The 23,245-nt window shown below is 36.6% G+C and overlaps 1 protein-coding gene across 7 annotated transcripts in view; it reads right to left on the bottom strand.

Moving 5' to 3' along the window:
- Nucleotides 1–290: 290 nt before the first annotated feature.
- The window catches only part of atp2b4 (ATPase plasma membrane Ca2+ transporting 4), a 110,309-nt gene continuing 87,354 nt past the window's right edge, over nucleotides 291–23,245 (bottom strand). For 5 of the 7 annotated variants that reach the window (XM_051911715.1, XM_051911718.1, XM_051911712.1 and 2 more), the window contains 9 exons: nucleotides 21,843–22,022; nucleotides 21,675–21,762; nucleotides 21,358–21,464; nucleotides 20,223–20,414; nucleotides 19,278–19,491; nucleotides 17,985–18,196; nucleotides 16,546–16,653; nucleotides 15,307–15,489; nucleotides 291–3,848 (listed from right to left, as the gene is read on the bottom strand). In XM_051911715.1, the coding sequence (XP_051767675.1) occupies nucleotides 3,606–3,848; nucleotides 15,307–15,489; nucleotides 16,546–16,653; nucleotides 17,985–18,196; nucleotides 19,278–19,491; nucleotides 20,223–20,414; nucleotides 21,358–21,464; nucleotides 21,675–21,762; nucleotides 21,843–22,022 (1,527 nt within the window). In that variant the 3' untranslated portion in view covers nucleotides 291–3,605. Of the gene's footprint in view, nucleotides 3,849–12,397; nucleotides 12,600–15,306; nucleotides 15,490–16,545; nucleotides 16,654–17,984; nucleotides 18,197–19,277; nucleotides 19,492–20,222; nucleotides 20,415–21,357; nucleotides 21,465–21,674; nucleotides 21,763–21,842; nucleotides 22,023–23,245 lie in introns of all 7 variants that reach the window. The other 2 variants (XM_051911719.1, XM_051911717.1) reach the window with 1 other exon arrangement.

Below are 23,245 nucleotides of genomic sequence, written 5' to 3' on the forward strand. Positions count from 1 at the left end.
CATTCTTCTCTGAAATGGCATCGAGTCAGTGTGTGTTTCCTTTGCAGAGTCTATTGATAATTTGCGAGGGAGTGTGTGTGTGTGTGTGTTGTGTGTTATGTTTGTGTCACATTCATTCTGAAAACAAACATTTGGGGACACCTCATTCCATATGTAATCATGCAGAACACTGAACACATATATTGAACAATTACGATTTTTTTTTTCCAATGCAGTTTTTTTCCCCTAAGTACAGCATGGTTTAAGCTACACAGGACATTAAAAATACCAATCGCACCAGGTTGTACATATTGCTTTGAACCACCAATTTGTTTATAAGTAATGCATGCCACATAGATGATATTATGTTTATACAAAAATAACACCAGTGTATATTACTGTGTTTCATATGAATTACAGAAATTGGATGTTCTATTGACTGCTTTCCCCCACAATCAAATACAATTTTCATTTTCACTCAACATCAGATGTAATTGGACTAAATATATGCAAAATAAGTGGTTATAACTTAATGTTATATTCCAGTTTTAAAACACAATCTTTTATTTACAGCTGTGGTGAATCATTACCTCCCGTCCAAAACAAACAAGAACTGTCAGACAACGTCAGTAGAGTAGTAATGCGATAAAATTCAGTTATTGCACGGCACCTTGAAGCAATGCTCGGTTTACACAATGCATGACAAACATGTGCAATAACAGAAATTGTTCTAAAAAGGTATTACAGGGAACCAAAAAAAGAGAAAAGAATTAAAGACAATTTGATCATTCCCCCCTTTTTTTCTGCATCAATCATGTCCAAGCAATGAAGAAATAAAACTGAAGGGGGCATATTTCAGATCCTCATGGAGAGAGAGAAAAAAACAAAACAAAACGAAAAAAACATTAGGAATTCAAACAAGGATGAAATCCAGTTATAAATTATTCTAAATGAACAAGAACAAAGACATATGTCAGAACTGACTGTACAAAGCAACACTTTGGCAGAATTTATATAAAGCTCTAACTGGAAACCATTTGACTGCTTCCACATGAAGTCATATACATTTGTACTTTTGTGTAACATACAGTATGTATGCTTAATTTGTATCCAGAGTATGACAAAAAACATTTTCACAAAGACAAATCGAAGTTAAAAATAATGAAAACACAGAGTAATGATAAGTAATAATCTCAATTATTTTCCATAGCCGACTCTTTGCTACTTTAATGGGTCATTTGGAAATCGCAAATAAATTACAATGTTTTCAGTCTAAAAGAACACAGAAGTTGAATTTGAAGACCTCAAAACCTTTAATTAACATTTCCTACTGTAGTCTAATAGATTCTAATTATGTGGCAACTTGAATTACTTGAATATTTGAAAGACTTTGCATGGCCAGCACATCTATCTGTCGCTGCAGGTTTGGAGTACACAAATTGGGATAAGGCCAATAAATGCTCGCTCTTCTGTTGAGAACTCGACCAGACCCCTTGACTTTACAGTAAACACGTAACTTTCTCAGCTCAGACATCGAATCTGACACCGCATGTGGTTACAAACGTGGCCTAAATTTATATATATATATATATATATATATATATATATATATATATATATATATATATATATATATATATAAATAACTGCAATATGTACTCAACTGCTTATTTTGCTAATTTGTCATCTCACCAAACTCTCTGGCCTATACACCTATATTTATATTTTTTCCAAAATATTAAAAAGTACTTAATATAAAAATACAGAACAATTGTAAAAAAGGAACAAAACATTGAGTTTTATATGAAATTCATGCATGCTTCCCCACAATAACATACCATGTTCCACTTAAGCGAAATAACAAAAACTGCCAGCAGGGGGAAGTGCAGCATTAGCCGACTGCTGTGGAACCGTTCCGTAAACATTAAAGTGGTCCATCTAGTTTTTTTTGTTTTGTTCCCCCCTGCCTTTTTTTCTCTAGGCAGTGACTCTCTGTGTGTTTTTCGAATTTGGTTGGAAATACAAAATAAACTGCAAAAACAATGGGATATAAAAGAACAATCTATAAAATATGGCTCTGAGCAAGTAGAAAAAGGTGTAATTTGAGGAATTCATTGAACCTAGACTGGTATGAGCAAAAGGTTGGTCTGTGGCAGTAGTATGTTTTAGCTAATAAAAAGCACATGTTGTTGAGGCCGCGCTTTTACGGAAACAGTCCGATCTAGTTTGTTATCCAGGTTTCAACAGAGCTCACAGGGTCCAACAGAGGCCCTTGCCGCATGCTATTGTGTGTTGGAGTGTTTTCTTTACTTTTTTAATAGCAAAAGCATGCTTACTACGTGCAGTATCGTTACCCTTGGAGGCTAAGCTCAAGGATGGGATTTTGGAGCTCTATCAGTGCTCTCTGCGTAACTTGGACCTTATGAAGAGCACAGCCTGATGTTAGATAACAAGGAGAACACCTACCTGCAGAACTGAGGTGAGAAAAAGACTGGATTTGAAAGAATCACTTCTACCGCTTTTTTTTTTTTTCTGAACGAAGAAACAAGTAAAAGGAAAATTCTAGTCGTTAGTCGAAATCTCAAAGATTAGCATTGCAATTCCCATTCCTATACAATCAGACACAGATGAGCCTAAAGACAGATACATGCACACTATGGTGAGGTGCTGTACCTTTGATAAAGTACTTGGTCAATTAGCCAGGGCATTTGTTTTGAGGCAGATGAGCATTAAACAAGAGACTAGAGATGCCCGGTGGGTGTGATTTCAATGAGATGATGTGTTGGATGACCCTCCCTGCCCCCTTAAGAGCCAATCAGGTATTCTAAAGTCATGGCTATCAAACAAGTTTATTATAGTCTTTTATTCTGCTAACGTGCACTATAGCAGCCTTACATCTGTACATATAAAGTGACAGAACACCCAAAATGAGCCTAACAGCATCGTATGTCACAATGTCTGAAAACATGACAAGAACGTAGTGTGTCTGAACAACTTAAAATGTCCATTAGAACATAAAATCATTTTAAAAACTAAAAGAACATGGGTAACTTTACTGCCATGTTTTTCAATCCACCTTAAAACAGCAAATTGAGAGAGAAAAGAAGAAATCTATTAAAACAGCAATTGAGTGCATGAACGCAATCGACTGTATCAGCAAAAAAAAAAAAAAAAAAAAAAAAACTATGTAAATGAGAGTCCTGGGACAAATAACATAAATGATTACAGCATTACACAAGACCAGAGACATGACAATATAAAAATGAGAAAACTCAGAACTGTAGAAGAGATAAAAATGCCAGTGACAGGCTGAGAGAGGGCGTTTGCCGCAGCTTCGCCCTCTAGTGTGTAAGTTAGGCCATGCGTCACATGGGCTGAAGGACAGCCGCATGTACTTACAGAGCGCTGCTGCTGCCGCCGACACAGTGCAAGTCGAGAGGGGCAGAGGAGTGGGGGAGATGGAGGAGAGGACAAAGGGATCATGGACGCCCCATCAGCTGCTGTAGGTGCTGCTGTCTCTCAGATGTGCATCAGCAGGGCTCCACCGGTAGAGTGTTTTAAAACAGAACAAAAAAAGATGATGATTTTGGGGCAGTTGCACTGAAGAATGGAGGATGGTGGGAGGGTCACACGCAGAATTCCTGGCTGTGAAGAGAGCGGTCTGGGGGTTCGCCACCACCTCCATTTCTGGAAGAGGAGGGGAGCTGCTCGATCTCTACACAGCCCTCATCTATCGTGGGGACGCGGGGTTCCTCCTCGGACAGGGGTACAAACTCAGGGTGGGACATGAAGTTATGGATGGAGCTTCTGGATTCTGGCTTCTCTAGGCCCTCGTACAGGGAGCTACGGAATGCGTTCACCACCTTAATCTGCAGCGAGGAGTTGGGAGACAGAAAGAAAAGGAATTAGTGGGATCATATTGGCGCTTCAGGGTGGGATGTGCTGGATCTGGAGGGGAACGAAAATATGGTCAGTGGTGGGAGATGATTTCATTTCCACAATAGCACTCAAGCTCCTTATGAAATATTAAACAAATAAAACCCAACACAAAAACAACAGCACAGACAGTTGAATAGAAAAACAGGGATAACATGAAAACAAACCACAACTGTGATGCAATTTCCTATTTGGGGCAAGAGAATGAGGAAATCAGGCATAGCATAAAACCGTAAGTGGGACACATCCATTTCAATCACAAGCTTCAAAACGTTACAAACAAAATGACCACAATCACAGAACCACGGCAAATTGAGACAGACAAGCAACCAATGTTTGTTTAATAAGCCATTTAGTAGCCAAAAACGGCAGATGTTCAGCATCTCTTTTGGGTCAGTGAGGGTGGGCGATACAGCAAGTTGGAACAATAAACTGGTAGAAATTGTCAACCGCAGACATCGAATATCATGGTTTTTGTGAAACGTCACCGCATAGTAAAATTAAATAAATAAATAAATAGGCAATCACATTTCATTCAGGGAGAAAACGAGGGAAGTTACTGTTGCTAACTCAAGCTTTTCTACAAGCGTTCATCTTCGTCAACCATGGCAAAAAGCAGTTAGATTGAGTTAATTACTACAGAAAGTATTTAATGACATCTTTATTTATAGCCATTAATTGTATATAGTCACAAAAAATACTGTTACATCTTTATAACTCGTCTAAATGTGTATACTTTTAATATAGTGCAATTTCTATAAAGAGTACTTTCTATAGAGTAAAGATCTCATTTATTTTTTCTCCATAGGGGCTTGAAGCCATAAGCCTGCATTATTTCAACTTTGTTTTTTAAATAATCATGTTTAACGACGAAATTCCCATGATGAAAACACCCATGATTCAGCAAAGAAATCTCCACCTATCAGAAAATTGCAGCGAGAAACACATGCCAAAATATCTCTGCAGCGGCCTCCTACTCCCATGAAGCGCTATGTTCGATTTCAAACTACCTAAATATTTGGTAACACTTTAGTTTAGGGTCCAATTCTCAATATTAACTTGTTGCTTATTTGCCTGCATATTACTAGGATACTGGCTGTTTATTAGTACTTATAAAGCAAATATTAATGCCTTGTTCTGCATGACAATATACTACTTTCCTTAATCCTACCCAATACCTAAACTTAACAACTACCTTACTATTAATAAGCAGTAATTGGAGTTTGAGGCAAAATTAGTAGTAAATAGTTAGCTGATAGTAAGAATTGGACCCTAAACTAAAGTGTGTAGGCTTCAGGGGAAATCTCATTATTAACTACTTTCACGGTGCTTTTTTAAATTTCATTTTTTGCTTTTATCACCCACCCTATTTCTGCTTTTGTAAAAAAAAGAAGGGGTGAAATCAAATCAAAGGGCACAGAGGAGAACTTGTCAGGAGGCATAGAGCAAACAGAGAAGAAGCTGTCTAATAAATGAAACAAACACGCATGCACAAATGTTAAAGAAAGAGCTCAATTTAGATTTCTGGTGTAATGCTTTGTAGAAGCATTTACTTATCAGTATGATATGTATAAATGTCTGAAGACTTTGTAGGCAGGCCTAAAAGTGTGGCTGAACTGATAGAATCTCTATTTCATTAAGTACACAGAGGAAAGTACTCTAGAGAGTATGCTGCAATGCCAACAGGACAGTTTGTCAGGTAGTTTTGAGGTAATGAGATTTGACAGGCCATTGTGTGTGGAGAAGAGGGATCCTTGCCCAGTGCCTTACAGTCAGGGTACTGTTACTTCTGCCTGAGGATGTAATTTTTTTTTAAGTCAACTTGCATTTTGTGGGAAACACATGGCCGGTTTTTGATATTTACTTATGAAAAATCTAAACGGTAAATATAAAATCTCAGGATTACAAGTAGACACAGCATTAAAATGCATAGCATGTGCATCCAGTCCTTCAAAACATATGCTCAGGGTCTCTCAGAGACTCTCTGTGTTGTGCAATAAAGCATCAGAAACTAATCTTGCTCTCTTGCAATTTTTATGGCTTCAACCTTGAGAATGACCATATAGACAAATGTGAATTGGTATAACTTGTTTTGCAAGGGTCTGGATGCTTTTCCCCCACAATAAGCTTATGGTAACAAACATGTCTAAAGAATCCTCTGCCCTGACGGCTCAGCCAATCAGCAGTGGCTTAGTCTGTTCAATTCCTGTTTATTTCTCAGGTTTACATTCTTGTACCATGCAGCTATGTCGGTCACACTTTTTCTCCTTATTTTCTCCTCAAAACCAAAGAAAACCTCACACATAAAACCATCTATCTGTCTGTCTGTCTTTTTGGCTATTTATTATTATTACTATATTCAGATTCTGTCATATAAGAAACAGATGTTATTATTATTATTGCCACCATATGTATGAACAAATAATAAATAAATTCTAGAAACTGTGGTTAGGCTCTTTTGACTTGAAACAACCACCTAACAATGATCTAGCAAACATGCTATAAACCACTCAGGACACTTCACATTTTTGTAGAAAATAAAAACATTTTAATACACTGCAGGATATAGCTGGACTACATCTGTCCATATTGACATGGCTATTTTAAAAATGACTGAACTAATTGAACCTTTAATTTCCTTCCAGCTGCCTATATATTTGGATCGCTCCCATCTGTAGTAAATGAACCCTCTGACCCTATATCTGCTTTGTGATCTGCCTAACACACAGATCTCTCTCTCTCTCTCTCTCTCTCTCTCTCTCTCTCACACACACACACACACACACTTTCAAATGTGTAATGCAAAAGGCAACCTAAATAAGGAAGGCAGGGGAAAAAAAAAAAAAACAGCTCTTGACTGATAGTTCCTTCTAGAATATCAATGAAGAGAGATGGAGAGAGTATAACGTGTCAGAGCAGAAGACACAAGGTGTGATGAGAGAGAGACAAAAGTGGGGCTGCAAAAGGAAGGAGAGAGAGAGAGAGAGAGAAAGACAAAGAGAAAAGTGTGAGCGAGTGTGTGAAAGCAGTTGTGAAAAGAGGGAGAGGGCTGGTGTTAAAAAGAAAGAGTGAGCCAGGAGAAGAAAGAAAGAAGGAAAATTCCATAGGAAAGTGAGCATTGCTATGATCCCTACTCACTCCGAGGTGCAGAGCACTTTAAGTGAGCACTCTGAAGGGTGTAGGGCTCATGTGCATGTTCACTACAACATATATATATATATATATATATATATAAACTATGGGTTGAAAATAAAACTTTGAATATTGCCTATTTGTGTTATAGTGTATTTGAAACAGGGCAATTATTGTTTATTATTGCAACTAAAACTATTCAGAATATTTTTTTGTTTATTCAAATACTAAAACTGAAATTAAAATAAATTATACCTAAAAAGTAGAAAAAGTAAACAGAAAAATTACTTCAGTCACATGCACCCTTCACTAACAGCCTTACTCTACATTTACTCTTAAAGCAGGGTTCCAGACTAACAATTGAGAGCAGTAGCAATGTTGCCAATAAGTTCTACAGATAGTGGCACCAGAACCTGATCTGGTAGCACTGGAGGGATTTGTAATCATAAAGGTAATTTAATCATAACATTACTATTATTTTGCATTAATAAGTGCAGTAACTAATAATATAACATGTTTATTTCTTGGAAATGCACATTTGACAGTAAAGCACTGAGCTTGAGTTGAGATGCAGATAAAATTAACTTTTATCAACAACAGTAACATGTAAAAACCTCATTTTTATAGGGATTTTTGTTTTTGTCACCATATTAAAAATAACGTTTAATTTGGATAATATTTAGAGCTTTGAAGTGTATTTTTGTCTTTCTAAGTAACACTACTATGATGCGAACATTTTGCTTCTGGCACCTCTTACAACACTCGGGGATGCGATTTTTCCGTATTTATGCTGATTTCTGTATTTTCCACCCTGAAAAGTATGACTCACGTGAATTGCGTAAATCCAAGGAAAAAAATGGTTGTGGGTGGGTGCTGGCTATTGTATGATGACTGAAATCATGAAATGGCCAGCAAAAAGTTACGTTTTCTAATGCATTTATTTCATGCATGGATACATGGATTGCAACAGTGCTAAACGATCTCGCGGTGCCATCTGCGGGACACTAATAGCATATTAGCCAAAGTTCAAAACGCCAAATGAGAATAAAAATAAAAATAAAAAATTGTGTTACTTGCCAGTTGCCTGGTAACTTTATGAATTTAACAATGCATGGTGTTGAGAATGACAATAAAACAATAAAAATAAAATAATTATTAACATTGTTAATAATTTATTAATTTTATTATAACATATTGTATTATATAATATGTTATCATGATTATTAAATATATGCTTTTTCAATTTTACAGTATAATAGCTTATATTATTGCAATATAAGATATATCTTTTTTAATTTGATATATACAGGGTTCCTACACATGTTCCATTTCAAAATTCCATACTTTTCCAGACTCAAATTTCCAGACCTCCTTCCAAACAATTTTCTGCCATTGGTAAGCCTCGGTCTCCTTTTCTATGTTTTCTCTGCTTCTTGTTTGTAGTCCGGGTCTTACAGTCTTTTAGTGATTTTTAAATTAGTGTTTGATTGTTAAAATAAAGTTTGGTATTTAGTTTTCACGTCTAGGCCCTTCTCTTCTTAAAATCACGTACCTGTGTGACTTTTGTTGGGGATTAATCTACAAGTACTAATATATTCCCTGTTTAACAGGGTGGCGTAGTGACTTCGTTTGTTTCCCTTTCCGACCATACCACTTGCTACATAGGCATAAATATTTAATTTGTTTAACATTCTAATTATTCGATACATTTACTTCATAGACATCCTTCTCTGATTTATCCATTCTGCTCTGTGTTTGCTCTGTTGTTGGTATTTGTTGTTGGTGTCGAAGCATTTTATAGAGTAGCCCACAAGTACGAGTAGCCTACACAAGCGCAGTATCACAGTTTCCCTAATATTTTAGAAATTCTTAAGTTTATAAACATCAGCAAAGTCAAAAGAGGTGTAAAAGGTGATGTGCAGGAACTAAGTTGTCGTAGGGGGTTTGGGGGCATCCTCCCCCAGGAGAAGATTTTTGTGATTTTAACATGTAAACTAAGCATTCTGGTGCACTCTGACAAGAACATAAATGGAAAAAAACAACATTTGCTTCAAGTAAAAATAATAATAATAATAATAATAAATTATTGGCAGTAGGGCTGAGCATTGACAAATTTCACAATTGAATGTAATTTTGATTCAGAAGCTTGCGATTTGATTTGATTACCTTTGATTCAATATTGATTAATTTGGGGCCTATCAGGTAAAGTGCATGGCAAATTTCCTCAAAGAAAAAAATCTCTCAACTAATGCTGTAAACCATACAGGGAACCACAGCTGGTACATCATTATATTATTAAAGGTTAAAATTAATATGTAAGCTACTTACATATAGGCTAAATTACACATAAGGACGTTTTTATAAATTTTTAATGACAATTATTATTATTATTTTTTTTTTTTTATATAGGCCTAAACATTTAAATAGTGGCTGTCATGAAACAGATTTATACATTCAATATTGAAGCACATGTTAAGTACAAATACAATGAATATGCAATAGCCTATAGTGCATATATTTAGCAAAATGCTCCTCTCTAGGTTAATTTTTGTAGCTGACTAATGAGTTTTTGGACATTGAACGGCTTTTCTTAGGTAGGATAAATGTGACATTTTTACAAGCTGTTTTATTAACGCCTTTTTGCGTTTGAAACACTGATTGATCGATGTGACATGATACGGATTTCGGTAAGTTGTACTCTATCTTTCAACATACCTTCGGATGTTCATTTATGTTTATTTTGTGTTGTAACTAGTAAAGCAGAAGAGATGGTTGGTTCACGAGCGCTAAAGCGATCTATCACACCACAGAGCACCAAGAAAGATCACGAGTCACTCCAGTCTATGGGAAAGTAGCCCATTTTTTAATCTTGTGAGAATCCTGTGACACACACACACACTCGCCCCGAAAAAAAAAACCCTCTTCGGATCTACACGATTCACATAAATTATGTATTTTGATTCAAAAGGGCTAATTTCGCTGTAAAGTGACTAGTTTGCATGTATGATAAATTAGAAAACTGAATGGAGTCAATAGTCTGGAAACAAATATTTTTCCATTCTCTGATTTCTTTTTTCCACACTTTTCCAGATCTGGAAATTACTCAAATCAAATTCCATACTTTTCCAAACTGCGTAGGAACCCTGTATGTATATGTATGTAGATATATGTAGATTATATATATGTAGATATATATATATATATATATATATATATATATATATATATATATATAATATATATATATATATATATATATATATATATATATATATATATATATATATATATATATATATTTATTAGTAGTCAACATTTGAAGTGGACCTTTCATCAAAGTTGTCCCAAAACCTTCTTCTTAGGACAGCATGGATTAACGTTTTGGGACAACTTTGATGAAAGGTTTTGATCCACTTCAAATGTTGACTACTAATGTTGACTACACTATGCTGCAAAACATACATTTTCATTCAGACCACAACACACAACACAGATGTTGGCAAAGTGAAAGAGTCCTCGTGTTACTGAGGTTAGAGCAAGGCTTCTTAGCTAGGTGGTACAACAAATTCTGCACTGCATATATTGCCGTACTGTCATTTAATGCAGACGTGATGTATTTTTGTGCATGCATGCGTGTTTCTTGAGCCTGACAGTGTTTTAATAGATGTTTTAAATGTGACTTAGTTGAAGCTATTTTCTATTCTGTTTTGAAAACACCAAACTGTTTTTAAAATTTTACTCTGAATGAGATCCTATGTGAAGGGATTCAGTTGCTCACTTTCATGTGAAACAATCCTATGTGTGGCATCCCCTTACCATAGTACCCTTCAAGGGCACAAAAATGCCATTTGGAATTCTTCCAGAGAAGAGGCAGAGAGCAAGAGAGAGAAGGGAAAAGCTGTGACGTGACTGAAGTACTGAGCACAAGTGCTGAAAAAAAACAGGAAGAACTGTCAGTAGCCTGCATCTGTCTCTCTGTCCGGGAGTTTGTCACGTTCAGTGAACATGCTGTGCAGGTCAACAACATTTAAAAGGCTGTGTTGATACATCAACCAGATCTAGCACCTCATCCCAACTAGGTGTGAAATGTCAAGTTTCGCTTATCAAGTAATTTTTACTTCATCATTGAGAGCTGAATGCTGTGAGAAGTGACAAAATCATAACCAATCAAATCTTATTTGATGCATTAAATACAGTAGAGCTGTACTGCTTTGTTCTTTAAAAGAAATTATAGAAAAGTGTGCACATCCAACCCATATTAATTGCTCCAAATATTTTAACTACTATGATCAATAACATTATAGGGAATAATTCATTAAACAAGAGTAGAATGAATTTCTGTGCGAATTGTTTGGAAATCCATTCTTGCAAAAGTTGTTGCAATGAATTGTTAGTTTACTTAAAAGATTTTTACAAAAGATTGACAGACTTTAATCCTGTTTGTATTTCATGAATGTGGCCAATTGTACAGATATTTACTCAACATATTTACTTTGTTTTGGCCAATTAGATATCACTGTCAGTAGGATTACACAGTTAAATGCACCGAAAATCTCTCTTGCTCTCTGCCTCCTCTAGCATCCGTCAAAATATTTTGATGCACGACAGTGCTGATGGTCACAACTCTTACATGGACTTTATTGGTATATCGTTTTATACTTCTGTTGTGTCAGGGTAGTTAGGACATAGTGCTACTGTAAATTGAGCATTAACAAAATAAAAACATACATATAATAAATAAAATTATAAAATAAAATCTTAGAGACAAAAAAAAAAGAAAAAAAAAAAGAAAAAAAAAGAATGGACATTCATTTAGCATGTCTGCGTGATCCGGAAATAGCAAAAGAAAAACTTCAAGAAGAAGAAGAAGGAGGAAAAAAACCCCAAAACAAACAAACAAACAAACAAAAAAAAACAGTATAGCCATAACCCTTTAGATAAATGTACACATAAAATTAATTCTCCTAATAAAGAGAACTGAATAATTAAATGAGATGTTTGGCCACCCTAAAAAAAAAAAAAAAAAAAAAACCTGGCACTGGTAACTTGCATGCAAACAACAGCAAGGCCATCCATATTCAAATCACATATGATACCAATGGTTCAGGCATTGGAAGAAATGCAAAGTGAATGAGAATGAGAAAGAAATAATGCAGAGGAGGAGCTTTAGTTGGGAGATTGTGAAGGACAGATTGGAAAAAAAAAAAGAAAGAAAAAGAGAGAGGAAGAGTGGTATAAAAAAAGGGTGGTTACTGGTTTACTGGAGGTTAACAGGCAGGTCATGAAAGCATTAAGCATGGCCATCATGCAATAGCAGTGCTAGTTTGCCGGTGTGTTATGTGGCACTCACTGCCTGTAGTAGAAGAGGAAGCAGAGGCGGGCGGCCCAACAGCTGCAGCAGAGTTGGCGGACAGGGAGGAAGAGGAAATCCCTACATGGGTGGGGCTAGAAACAGTTTTTGCGTCGTTGTGCTGGCTGACCACGGAGGGCTGGCGACGCAGGGCCCCAGGCACCGCCGTTTGGCCTGTCTGGAATGTATAAACCACGTCCATCTGCAAAGAACAGGGAAAGGACGAGGGGAAAAAAAAAAAAAAAAAAGGAAGAAAGGGAAATGGAGAAAAACAAAGACCAAGGGCCAAAAGGAGTGGTTAGAGCAGATACATTTGTTATTTGAAAGAGAAAAAGAGAACATCCCTCATCCCACAAATAAAAAGTTCAGTTAGTACTAAGTCAGTCTGGCAGGAGAGAGGCTGGCACAGGAAGATAAAATGGAAAGTTTTATGTGAGGAGCTACTTTTTTTCAGGAGAATGGAAAGGCTTGAAGGTGTCCATAAAAAAAAGAAAGGGAGCACAAAGGAAACTAGTTCTATAAAGTACTGATGAGTCTGAATCGTACTTGTGCCAATTATTTCTTTCTTTGTGTACCACTAACCATGCATGACAGATATAAAATAGAAATCCATGAGGATTTTAAAAGTGGGATGGTGGGAATGGAGGGGGAGAGATAAGGAGCTAATTAGTAGAATAGTGTTTTTGCGGTCAGTTCACCGGTTCCTAATCAGGAATAAGAGTGAAGGGGTGGGAGGAGGAAAGAAGGAGGATGAGAAGACTGTTTGGCCTCTTTTTCATCTGGGCTTGGAGGGAAGTCTGGTAGAATTAGCAGAGATGGTGATCTGGAACCACAGGGGGTCTGGATGTATCCAGGGCATGCACACACACATTAAAACTATTCCTTGCCTTCACACATTACTGTCCAACTGACTTACTCAGAAGACAAAAGAAGATTAGACACAACATACAATGAAAACAAAAGTACACTATTTAAGACAGTTGAAACATTCAGGCTAATATGGGAACAATATAGAAGGTTATATTAATTAAACAATTAAATATAATAAAACAATTAGATTTTTTAAAAAATCTTAATTAGTATTTGTCCTGTCCAGTAAAAAAAATATCTAAAAACAGATTATTGTTTTTACTTTAACAAAACTGTAGGAATTTTTTATAGAATGTATAATATTTGTTGTTTATTTAAAATAGTTTACACCACTGGCAAATTGTTTTTTTCTTGTTTCTAGCATAAAACCTTTTTTTTTTTTTTTTTCTCCGACTGATACCTTCAAAACGATTTTTGCAAGAACTGAATTAGAGTTTTGTGGTTTTAACTGCACCTTGTATGCTGTTAATTTGACTTCACATTCACTTCAAATCTTATTTCTCTAACACATCGATATATTGATCTTCTACCAATATATTGATTCCTAAAACCCAAGCGACATAATGAGAGCTATAACAAAGAATAGAGAAGGAATAAAAAAAGAGAAGAGAAAAGGGTTTGAGATGGTCCCATATCGCAACATGAATTCCCCATGACCTGGCGCATTGCTAAAAGGTAGATTACACATCTCTTAACAACATAAAACAAAAACAAAGCTAAAACGAATATGTTTTTGGGAGTAAAGGGAAGCAAATCTAGAGGGATATATTGGTGCCCATGGAATACATTGACAATCTTCAGTGGGTGGTTTACCATAGTGTTTCATATAGAATATTCTTAATAGAACGCCCTCTCAGAATGATCGCCCACTAACACACAGACACTCCTGGAGGATCCAGATAAATACATCTGTGAACCCTCTCACTGAATCCACTCATTGTTCATAAGCAGCAACACTGTGTAATGTATGAAGGCAATGGTAAGTGAAAGGAGGTCCTCCCACACGGCCTCCATCAACAGTGCTTAAAAAAAAAAAAAAAAAAAAAAAAAAAAGTCTGTTCCCAGTCGTTTACTTGCACATCTTTAGATGAAAGTGAGCGAATGTTGCATTTCCAGAGACAGAGTGAAAAGGATTTGTATTCAAGTCCCTCTAAGCACAGTCCCCTGATATCTCCAGGCAGGTTTTGCATATAGTCAGAGAGACATTGGCTTCCCCACTGGCATTTTAAGAGTGTCATCTCCAGGGCACATGCTGCTTTTCAACCTAGGCCACCAAAGTCCCTGCTCTGTCTAAAGAGACTTGCTTTTCCACAAATGAACCCATGGAGATGCTTGAAGGCCACTAGGGTGATGTCTACACAAAAACAGCCACTGGCTGTCCAGAATGTTCACTTATAATGTCATTCTGAGCAATGTACATGCTGTTTGGAGCTAAAAAAAAAAAAAATGTAATTTGTTGTTCCAAACAAATTAAAAACAAACCAATAAAATACAGATAAAGTATTTTAAAAAATACTTTCAGAAAGTTCTCATTATGAAATTGGGCAAAATAGATCAAACACTGATCCATATTTTTTATTTAGCTAAATAATATACTATGCAATTTTCAATTTCATGCGGTATGTACTAGGGATGTGCACCAATGAAACCAGTGAAATAAAGTGAAACTATGGATTTGAAAGAGCTCCGTGATGCCTGGAATCACTTTGATCATGGAAATACAGTTAAGTGCAAGATGTGCTGCGCCAATCTGACATATACATAACATTATAATGAGAACACTGTCGTAATAGAATGTGGTAAATTCTTTGTGCTTTAGTTGCCTGTGTTTCAGTTGCCCATGTTTTAGATTTTAGTCAGATCTAAAACACCACGCACGTATCTTAGCAGTAAGCTGCCAAATAGCAAAGACAGTTTCTCCAGGCATCTACAGTGGCAGAGTTGTGTGTAGATCACTGCGGTTGTAATTAAGCAATTAATACTCTCTCCTGGGACAATTGCTGGAAGAAACAGGAAAGTACCACCAAAGAGCAGCTTACCTGAGTCTGGATGCGGTTGAGTCCTCTGAACCACAGGATCTGTCCCCTGCGCAGCTCCATCTCAGCGAGGTCAATTTCATCCGCACCTTCAGTTAGCACCTCATCAGGGATGTCCTCTTTGGGGATGCCGTGACCGGCCTCCTTCAGGAACTTGAGGCGGTGGGTAGGGATGGCAGTGATGAACTGGAGGAGGATGAGAGAAAGAAAAAAAATCATAGGGTCAAGTGATGGCAACTGCAGCTCATCAAATAGTCATTAGCACAGCGGTTGGGATTATGGATGGCTTTCCGAGAACGGGATGCTGAAAACGTGGTAAAGAAATGCAGTTTTTATGAATCATTATGGCATTTGACTGCAGAGTTTTTTGTGCAAAAAGGCCTTTTAGTAACTGAACATCTTCTGTACAAACTACAGTACATGAACTGACAAAATGTTCCCAAATTCTGTGATTAAACTATTCACCAATACATCACCAAGACAACTTGATGCAAAGAAGAGAGAATACACACTGCTGCTTCTCCATGTTTTAGTTCCCAGCATCTGGTTCATGAGGCCGCACGTGTGTATGCGCAAAAACAAATGCTCGCATGCACAAACACCAGCTGAGAAACCCAGTAGGAAGTGGCTTATGTGTGATGCAACTGCCAGAAGGAGCAGACTGCTTGCAGCTCTAAAGGCTTTATCCACACTTGATAACTTCCTTGGCCTTTTGATGACCTAACATCATGCGTCAGTCCTGCATACAGAGTTTTAAATGTACTGTAAGCAAGGATATATGGAGGCAGAGGACCTTTCTTGTGCTGCGGGGTTGATGAAGCTCACAGCTCTCTGTCCTCATCTTTCTGAGCTGAACTTTGAGATGGCAGCAACCGCTCTCTGGAATTGTGCGGCAAGTTGCCGTCTGCCAGCCTCCCTCGTTCCCTCCCACAGGTTTGAAATCACACACAACTTCACCTCCCCCTCCCCTGCCCTTCCGGTGGGATTGAAGAGAGAACTAAAGATGTTCCACATCACCCACGCGTGTGCATTCTGCCATGATGTTTTCATTATTTCACCACTGAGAAGCTTGTGGATCTCTCGCTTTCTCACTTTGTCATCTGTAAATGTTCTCATCTAACTAGCTAGAATGCTAGTTTTTACTCTGATTTTTAGTCTTCATTGATTTCGTTTAGCCTAGAGAGAATCAACAGAGCTACTGATTAGTGATAAACAATGACACACTGTAAGAATTTGCCTTACCTGGCCCCAGAGCAGCTCACCAACACCTATGAACACACACCAGAGCCACTGATCGATGGTGAGGGCCGTGCAAGAGAATGGCTTCCCTCCAAACTGCACAATGATGATCTGTAACAAGGTGTATTCCATTAGTCCAGCTATGCTGAAGTAAAGCAATAAGCCCTGAGAGACTGAGTTACAGTGATTTCAACACATTTAAGAGGTGTTGTTTGGATTACTTTAAACCTCTGTAGTCGTGGTGAAAATAGCTGTAACGTATAGCCTCAGGTAGCTTAATGTTTTTATAATAGAGAAGCAAAAGAAACATGGTAAACAACAGTAACAAAAAAAATAATAAACACAGTAAACATAATTCTTTAAAAATAGCCTTTTTTAAACCATTAGATGTGATCACCAGGGATGTTAATTTCGGGCTAGGATTCCCTGACCGTTATCCTGTTTGTTTTCTATATTTTACAAAAGCACAATGTTTTGTTTTTATTGTGAGTGTACACAAATAAAAGTAGACATTACAGTTTCGAATGATGTCTTACTCTTATCTGTATGACCATAATTGACAGAGTTTTTAAGTTGTTTCCGTTGTTTTATAAGGAAAAAATTGTGATCGGGAGGTAGAGGTAGGCTCTGTTTTGCTTTAGATGAATTCATTTTGGCTTTACATTTAGCCTCTTGTAGAGTGAGAGGAGCTAAAGCAGCCTATAGCTATGTTTATAGCGTTTATAATGTTTGTAAACATTTTGCTTTACTTACGGTATTTAACATAATTTTTGAACGTAATAATAAAAAGCTAATTGTTTTTTTTCTCTCAAATATGTAATTTTAAATGTATAGTGAATTTTTAATGCAGCAAGTGTTTTATAATATCTTGAAAAATTACTTAAATTAGCCTACTTTTTAAACCATCTAACTAAATCGGTCGTGGTAACTAAACTATTAGCTAACATAAAATTGACGCTGTGTGAAAAGTAGCTAGCTTTAAACACAGTGGTCGGATGCATAAAAGTCTTAAAAGTTAGTCATCCTATTTTTTTCTTATTCCTTTAAGACCAGTTAAAAATACATTAAAGTTTGTTTTTGTTTTTTTTTCAGTTACATAAAAAAATAAATTGGTCCAATCTGAATCCAAGAAGTAAGACCGATTATCCTGTTCCATCCCTTTTCCCCCCAACATTTTTAAAAAGTTTTATCACTATTTCATACCCTATTTGTGGAACGAGTAGCAAAGAGTAGCAACTTAGCACATTAATAAACAATTCAATGGATTTCTTTTTTACAACTATTTGAATGTGGCTCATCCAATCAGATTTTAGAGTATCCCATTAAAATTCTCCCATTTGATAAAGATGATATAGCCATATATTCCATGAAGACATTGTGAAAACTGTCTTTGAGGATTTTAATGTATTTTTTACATTTTTATTTATATTTTATTTTTTTACCTGCAGAGCAAAGGTTCCCAGTACGACGCAGCAGAAAATGGGGTTCCGGTAGATTCCCTCAAACACATTCCTCTCTCCATGGATCTTGCGGGCATTGATCTCGTTGAAGAGCTGCATCATGACAAAGACGTTGAAGATGATGGTGTAGTGTTCAGACGGTGGTGAATGGAGAGGGGTGTTCCGGCCGCTATCAATGCTAAAGAATTTCTCACCTTTTAGGGGCAGAAAAATGTTTTCTGTAAATAAGTGATGTGAAAGTTCAAAATGCATAGTGTTTCACGTCAAGAGGAGCACTGATGGGAATTTTCAATAAATATATGTTACTGTTAATTAAAAAAATACGGTCGAGTGTAATGTCCACTGAGATATAGTATGTATTCAAACTCCACAGAATGGAGTCTTCTGTGCAACTGTTCCTTAACCCACGGGCACTGTAACTCGTGATAAACTTGTCTAATCAGTCTGCAGAAGCACAACATGGGAACATTTACAGTAAAATCTCCTGAAGCACTATGACATGCTTTAGGTAGTATTTGATGTGATCTATCACATGGTAGGGAACAAAGATCAGTGTAATACCAAGATTTACAGATAGGCGGTCTATTACTGGCAGGTTTTCACTATGAAATTTTGAATTGGGATGGAGGCCTTTAACTCTTAACTTAATGCCTTAAACATGAAAGCCTAACATTGAAAAAAAAATACAATATATGTTTGACAAATACATCTTTATACATTTTTGAATGCATCTTTATTGCATTTATTAGTGTAAAAAAACAAGTGAGAGTAAAAGAATGAGAATAAGAAAACAAGACAGTGAGTGCCTGTAGCTTTCATTAACATTAGAGTCTACAGAGTTGCAATAATGGTCTTAAATTTTAATTTCTAGATCTACAAGAACTCAGTAAATATATTTAAATTTTGCAAATGAACATTTTATAAAAAGCCCCGGATCCATTTTTCACAAGATGTTTTTGAAGGTTTTTCCCTATAATGTCAAATGCTGTAAAACATTTCATGGTAAAACTTATGGGTGCTTGAGGCAAATTCTGATGCTTTGAATATTGCAAATATAAATGCTAGTTGCTAAGCAACCATTCATCACATCCATCCCATGCACAAAATGCTAATAGCCACAGTCCCTTCCTGCAGTGAGTTTTTACTATAGTTCAAAATGCCATAAAAAGTCAATAATAACCATTCTTATTATTATTACCGTTATTAATATAACTTATTTATAACTAAATTCATCAAATTTACTTAAACCTTATCATGAATACAGAAGCCTCTTACCAGCAAAGAGAAGAGTAAATGTGATGATAAGTTGGTAAACGGCATGACCCAAGATGTTCTTCATCATAGTCCTGGAAATGAGTGGCTTGTCACGGCCATAAGGTCTTCTCAGTAGGAGTGATTCTGTTGGGGGTTCCGTTGCCAGAGCCAAAGAAGCCAGTGTGTCCATAATCAGATTTACCCACAACATCTGAACAGCTTTAAGTGGAGAGTCCTGCAGATACAACAAACCGGAGTGAGACTCCACAGAAAGGACATTACTACAGTATTGTCATATGTAATATAGTTAGGCAGGAACACAATAAGACTGGCCGGCCCCAGAGTAGCCAAAGTCTGGCACCAGCACTAAATGGCCACAGCATATATTTATGTTTCAATAAATATAAAATACTTCAACTTTGCTTGTAAAGTTATGTTATTATGGCTTATTGTGATGAATTGTCTCCCATAATGCCATGCTTAACCACCAAATACTGTTTATTCTCCTGAAACCCAGCAATTTATTTCTGCCTTCTATAGTGGTCATTACTCTGAGACCATATATTAAATTCGATTTTTAGACATACAAGAACAACATTCTCTACTTTGTCTTTTAAAAATGTCTGAATTATATTATATTTTAATTATAACAAATTTTTATCGCATCATCTAAGGAAAAAATAAAAGTACATTTATTTACTTTTTTTTTTTTTTTTTTTTTACTGATAATTATATGAATTTTCCCTTCTTTTTTTTTTTTTTTTTTTCTGTAGCATCTTGCTTTATTTTTATAAATGTCCTGATGTGCTCTACAAAATAAGAGTGTGAGATAACCCTTTAAATTAATATTATATTTCCTTCACTCAAAAATCAGTTTCTAACTAAAAACACTAAATAATGATATAATGGCATATAAAAAGTAAATGCTGTGTCCCAGGATGGTAAATCAGAGGATGTTAAATGTACCTGTGTGATGCAGGCTCCAGTGAAAGCAACAATCACAGCCACCACATTGACAGTCAGTTGAAACTGCAGAAACTTAGAAATGCTGTCATAGACATTTCGTCCCCACATCACGGCTTTGACAATACTGGTGAAGTTGTCATCAGTAAGGATGATGTCAGAGGCCTCCTTTGCAACATCTGTGCCTGCAATTCCCTGTAAGATAAAGAAAGTAGTTGTTTTTTAGAGTGTCTGCGTAAATATCAGAGCAGTCTCCTTTATGAATAACTGGAGATGTAGGCTCATTCTCAGGAAACCTGAAAGAAACCTGAAAGAAAGGGAAAACCTGAAAGAAAGGGAAAAACGAACTACAATAGAAAAAATAATAATTAGGACTTTTCTTGGCTTATAAAGCATTTTTAAATAAAGATATTTCAACTGAATGAAGTTTCAGTGAAAAGGCAAAGTGGTATTTATGTAGGTTAAAACAGCACAGCAAAATGATAAACCAAATTAAACCATATCTTTGAGCTTCAGGGTGTCTATTTCTGAAACAATTTACCATGCCTGCCCTCATCCTAACCTAATGTCCTTCAATCAGCAGTCTGCACAATTGCACCATCTACTGCTTTTGAAACCGACATTTAGACTTTTTAGACTCTCTATATAAGTGTTTGAGTGAGAAATATGAATTGCCTTTTTTTGGTTCATTCCATATAAAGCGTACTTCTGGAAGCACAAATTTTATCATTGCTAAAGTTGTGGGGTCATCTGAGCAACAAGCAGGGGTCAGCCACTTATCAGCCAGTACCGCATGCTGCGATGATGCCCTGAGGCATTCTGGCTTGGCGCAGAGCAAGAGATACTGGGTAGGGATTAGGGCACAACCTCTGTGGTTATTAAAGCAATCTTTGCTACAGTATAACATTGGCTGCCAAACTCTCTTTGAACAAGCCAGACACTCACCCTTGCAATGGACTCTCACAATAAAAAGACAAATTAGCAGAAAGGCAGTCATTTTAATAGCAAAAAGAAATGGCCTGAATAGACTAGTGAAAATTTAGAGTATATGCATGATATGCTTGTATGAAACCTGTATATTTTGTGTGTTAATGGTGCGATTTTGCGAACAAACACACAAAAAAACTCCACGATTTACCATAGCAAAGCCAACATCTGCTTTTTTAAGGGCAGGACCGTCATTAGTGCCATCTCCAGTCACAGCCACCACCTGTCTCGTTTCTCCAACTGTGCTGTCAATGATGCCTAAAAGACAACAACACAGGAACTGCCTCAGGGTAAAGCAAAATATGTGTGACATAGGGCTCATAACAATGGGAGAAAACACCAACTCTCCTCCAGTGGGTTTTTGTACAACTTATTTAATATTATAATACATTGGTGTATTATAAAACAGTTGGGTTAGCTGTGAAAGTGTGGACTAAAATCTCACCCAACTATCTGTAAAGATCTCACCTTTAACCAGAGTGTGTTTGTCTGTTGGGGAAGAACGAGCAAGAACACGCAGTTTGGGCCAGACCTTGTCAAGACGCTCTTGTTCAACCTAAAGATAAAGGCAAGACTGAAATAAGCACTTTATATGTCATCTCAGACACCTGTAGATGAAGTGCTGTAGCTTTTTACCTCTCCTTTGTCATTGCGAATCTGCTGGTTGAAGTCTTTGCCCTCCATGCACAGGAAGTCCTCTCCAGGCTGCAGGATTCCACATTTGGTGGCGATGGCACGGGCTGTGTTGATGTTGTCTCCGGTGACCATACGGACCGTGATGCCTGCTCGCTGACATTTAGAGATAGCCTCAGGAACCTGCACAACGGAGGAATTAAAGGACAATTTTTTGGCTTGGTACAAAGCATGTTGGGCAGCCACTGCCATACCGTTAATTCAACACTGTTGAATTTGGTGATAAATAGATTTGCGGCAAAAAATAATAAATAAATTAATAAATAAATAATACAGATTAGTGTTGTCACGGTACCAAAATTCCATTAGTCGGTACCAATACGAGTAAAATTTTACGGTTCTCAGTACCAATTTTGGTACCACAGGAAAATCTGTTGGAACTATTTTACTATTTTATTTAACTAGCCTATTTAAAAAAAAAAAAAAAAAAAATTAAATATGATGGTAATCATACATATAAATATTTGGAGTGTGTGTATGTTTGTGTGTGTAGTAGTGGTTCAACGGATCACAAAACTCACGGTTCGGATCATATCACGGTTATTAAGTCACGGATCGGATAATTTTCGGATCAGCACAAAAAAAAAAAAAAAGAATTGGGGGGTGGGGGGTAACTTTGCATTTATTACTTAGCCCACTTTAACTACTCCGATACCACAGCAGAAACTACTAGCCTAACTAACACATTATTGAAGGCAAGTGAACAGACTGTAAAAAGAACAAATACTGTACACCAATTACAAGCATAGATAAATACAACAAAGTTACAAATAAACTATAAGGTCTAACTGTAGTATTAATTTTCGTGTACAGAAATGTAATAATTAAATGTAAAATGACACTGTTCACTGTATAAATTTAATATAGATTAATCTTTGTTAAAGCTGTGTTATGTTGTTTGATTTACATGACAGACAACAGCAGGTATTTATAGGTTGCTGTCACTTTAAGAGTAAGACTCCATGCACGCACACATCCGATAGATACACATCCGAATTCTCACCTCGTTCAATTAAGACATAACCGAATGTGTTTACGAGAATACTTGCCGAGAGGGGTATTTTGACTGACATAATGTGTGTATGTGTCCATCCAAGTGCATTGAGGACGCGAAAGAGAAATCAATTTGGAGTTTGCGAGCTATCTGAAACGCGCCTCTTTCTCTCTTTCTCTGTGCGCATGAGCCTTGTATGTACGTGCGTCTGTGTGCACCGATAACAGCGTGGCGTGTGATACCGAATTAAATCCTCTTTTGCCTCTTCTAGCGCTGGAATGGTTTTATATCTATTTAATGTGTAAAATAGCAAGACAAAACACATGCAAATGATAACCTTTCACTCTATTGT

Source organism: Ctenopharyngodon idella, chromosome 11 (genome assembly GCF_019924925.1).
Source record: "Ctenopharyngodon idella isolate HZGC_01 chromosome 11, HZGC01, whole genome shotgun sequence".
Taxonomy (NCBI): domain Eukaryota; kingdom Metazoa; phylum Chordata; class Actinopteri; order Cypriniformes; family Xenocyprididae; genus Ctenopharyngodon; species Ctenopharyngodon idella.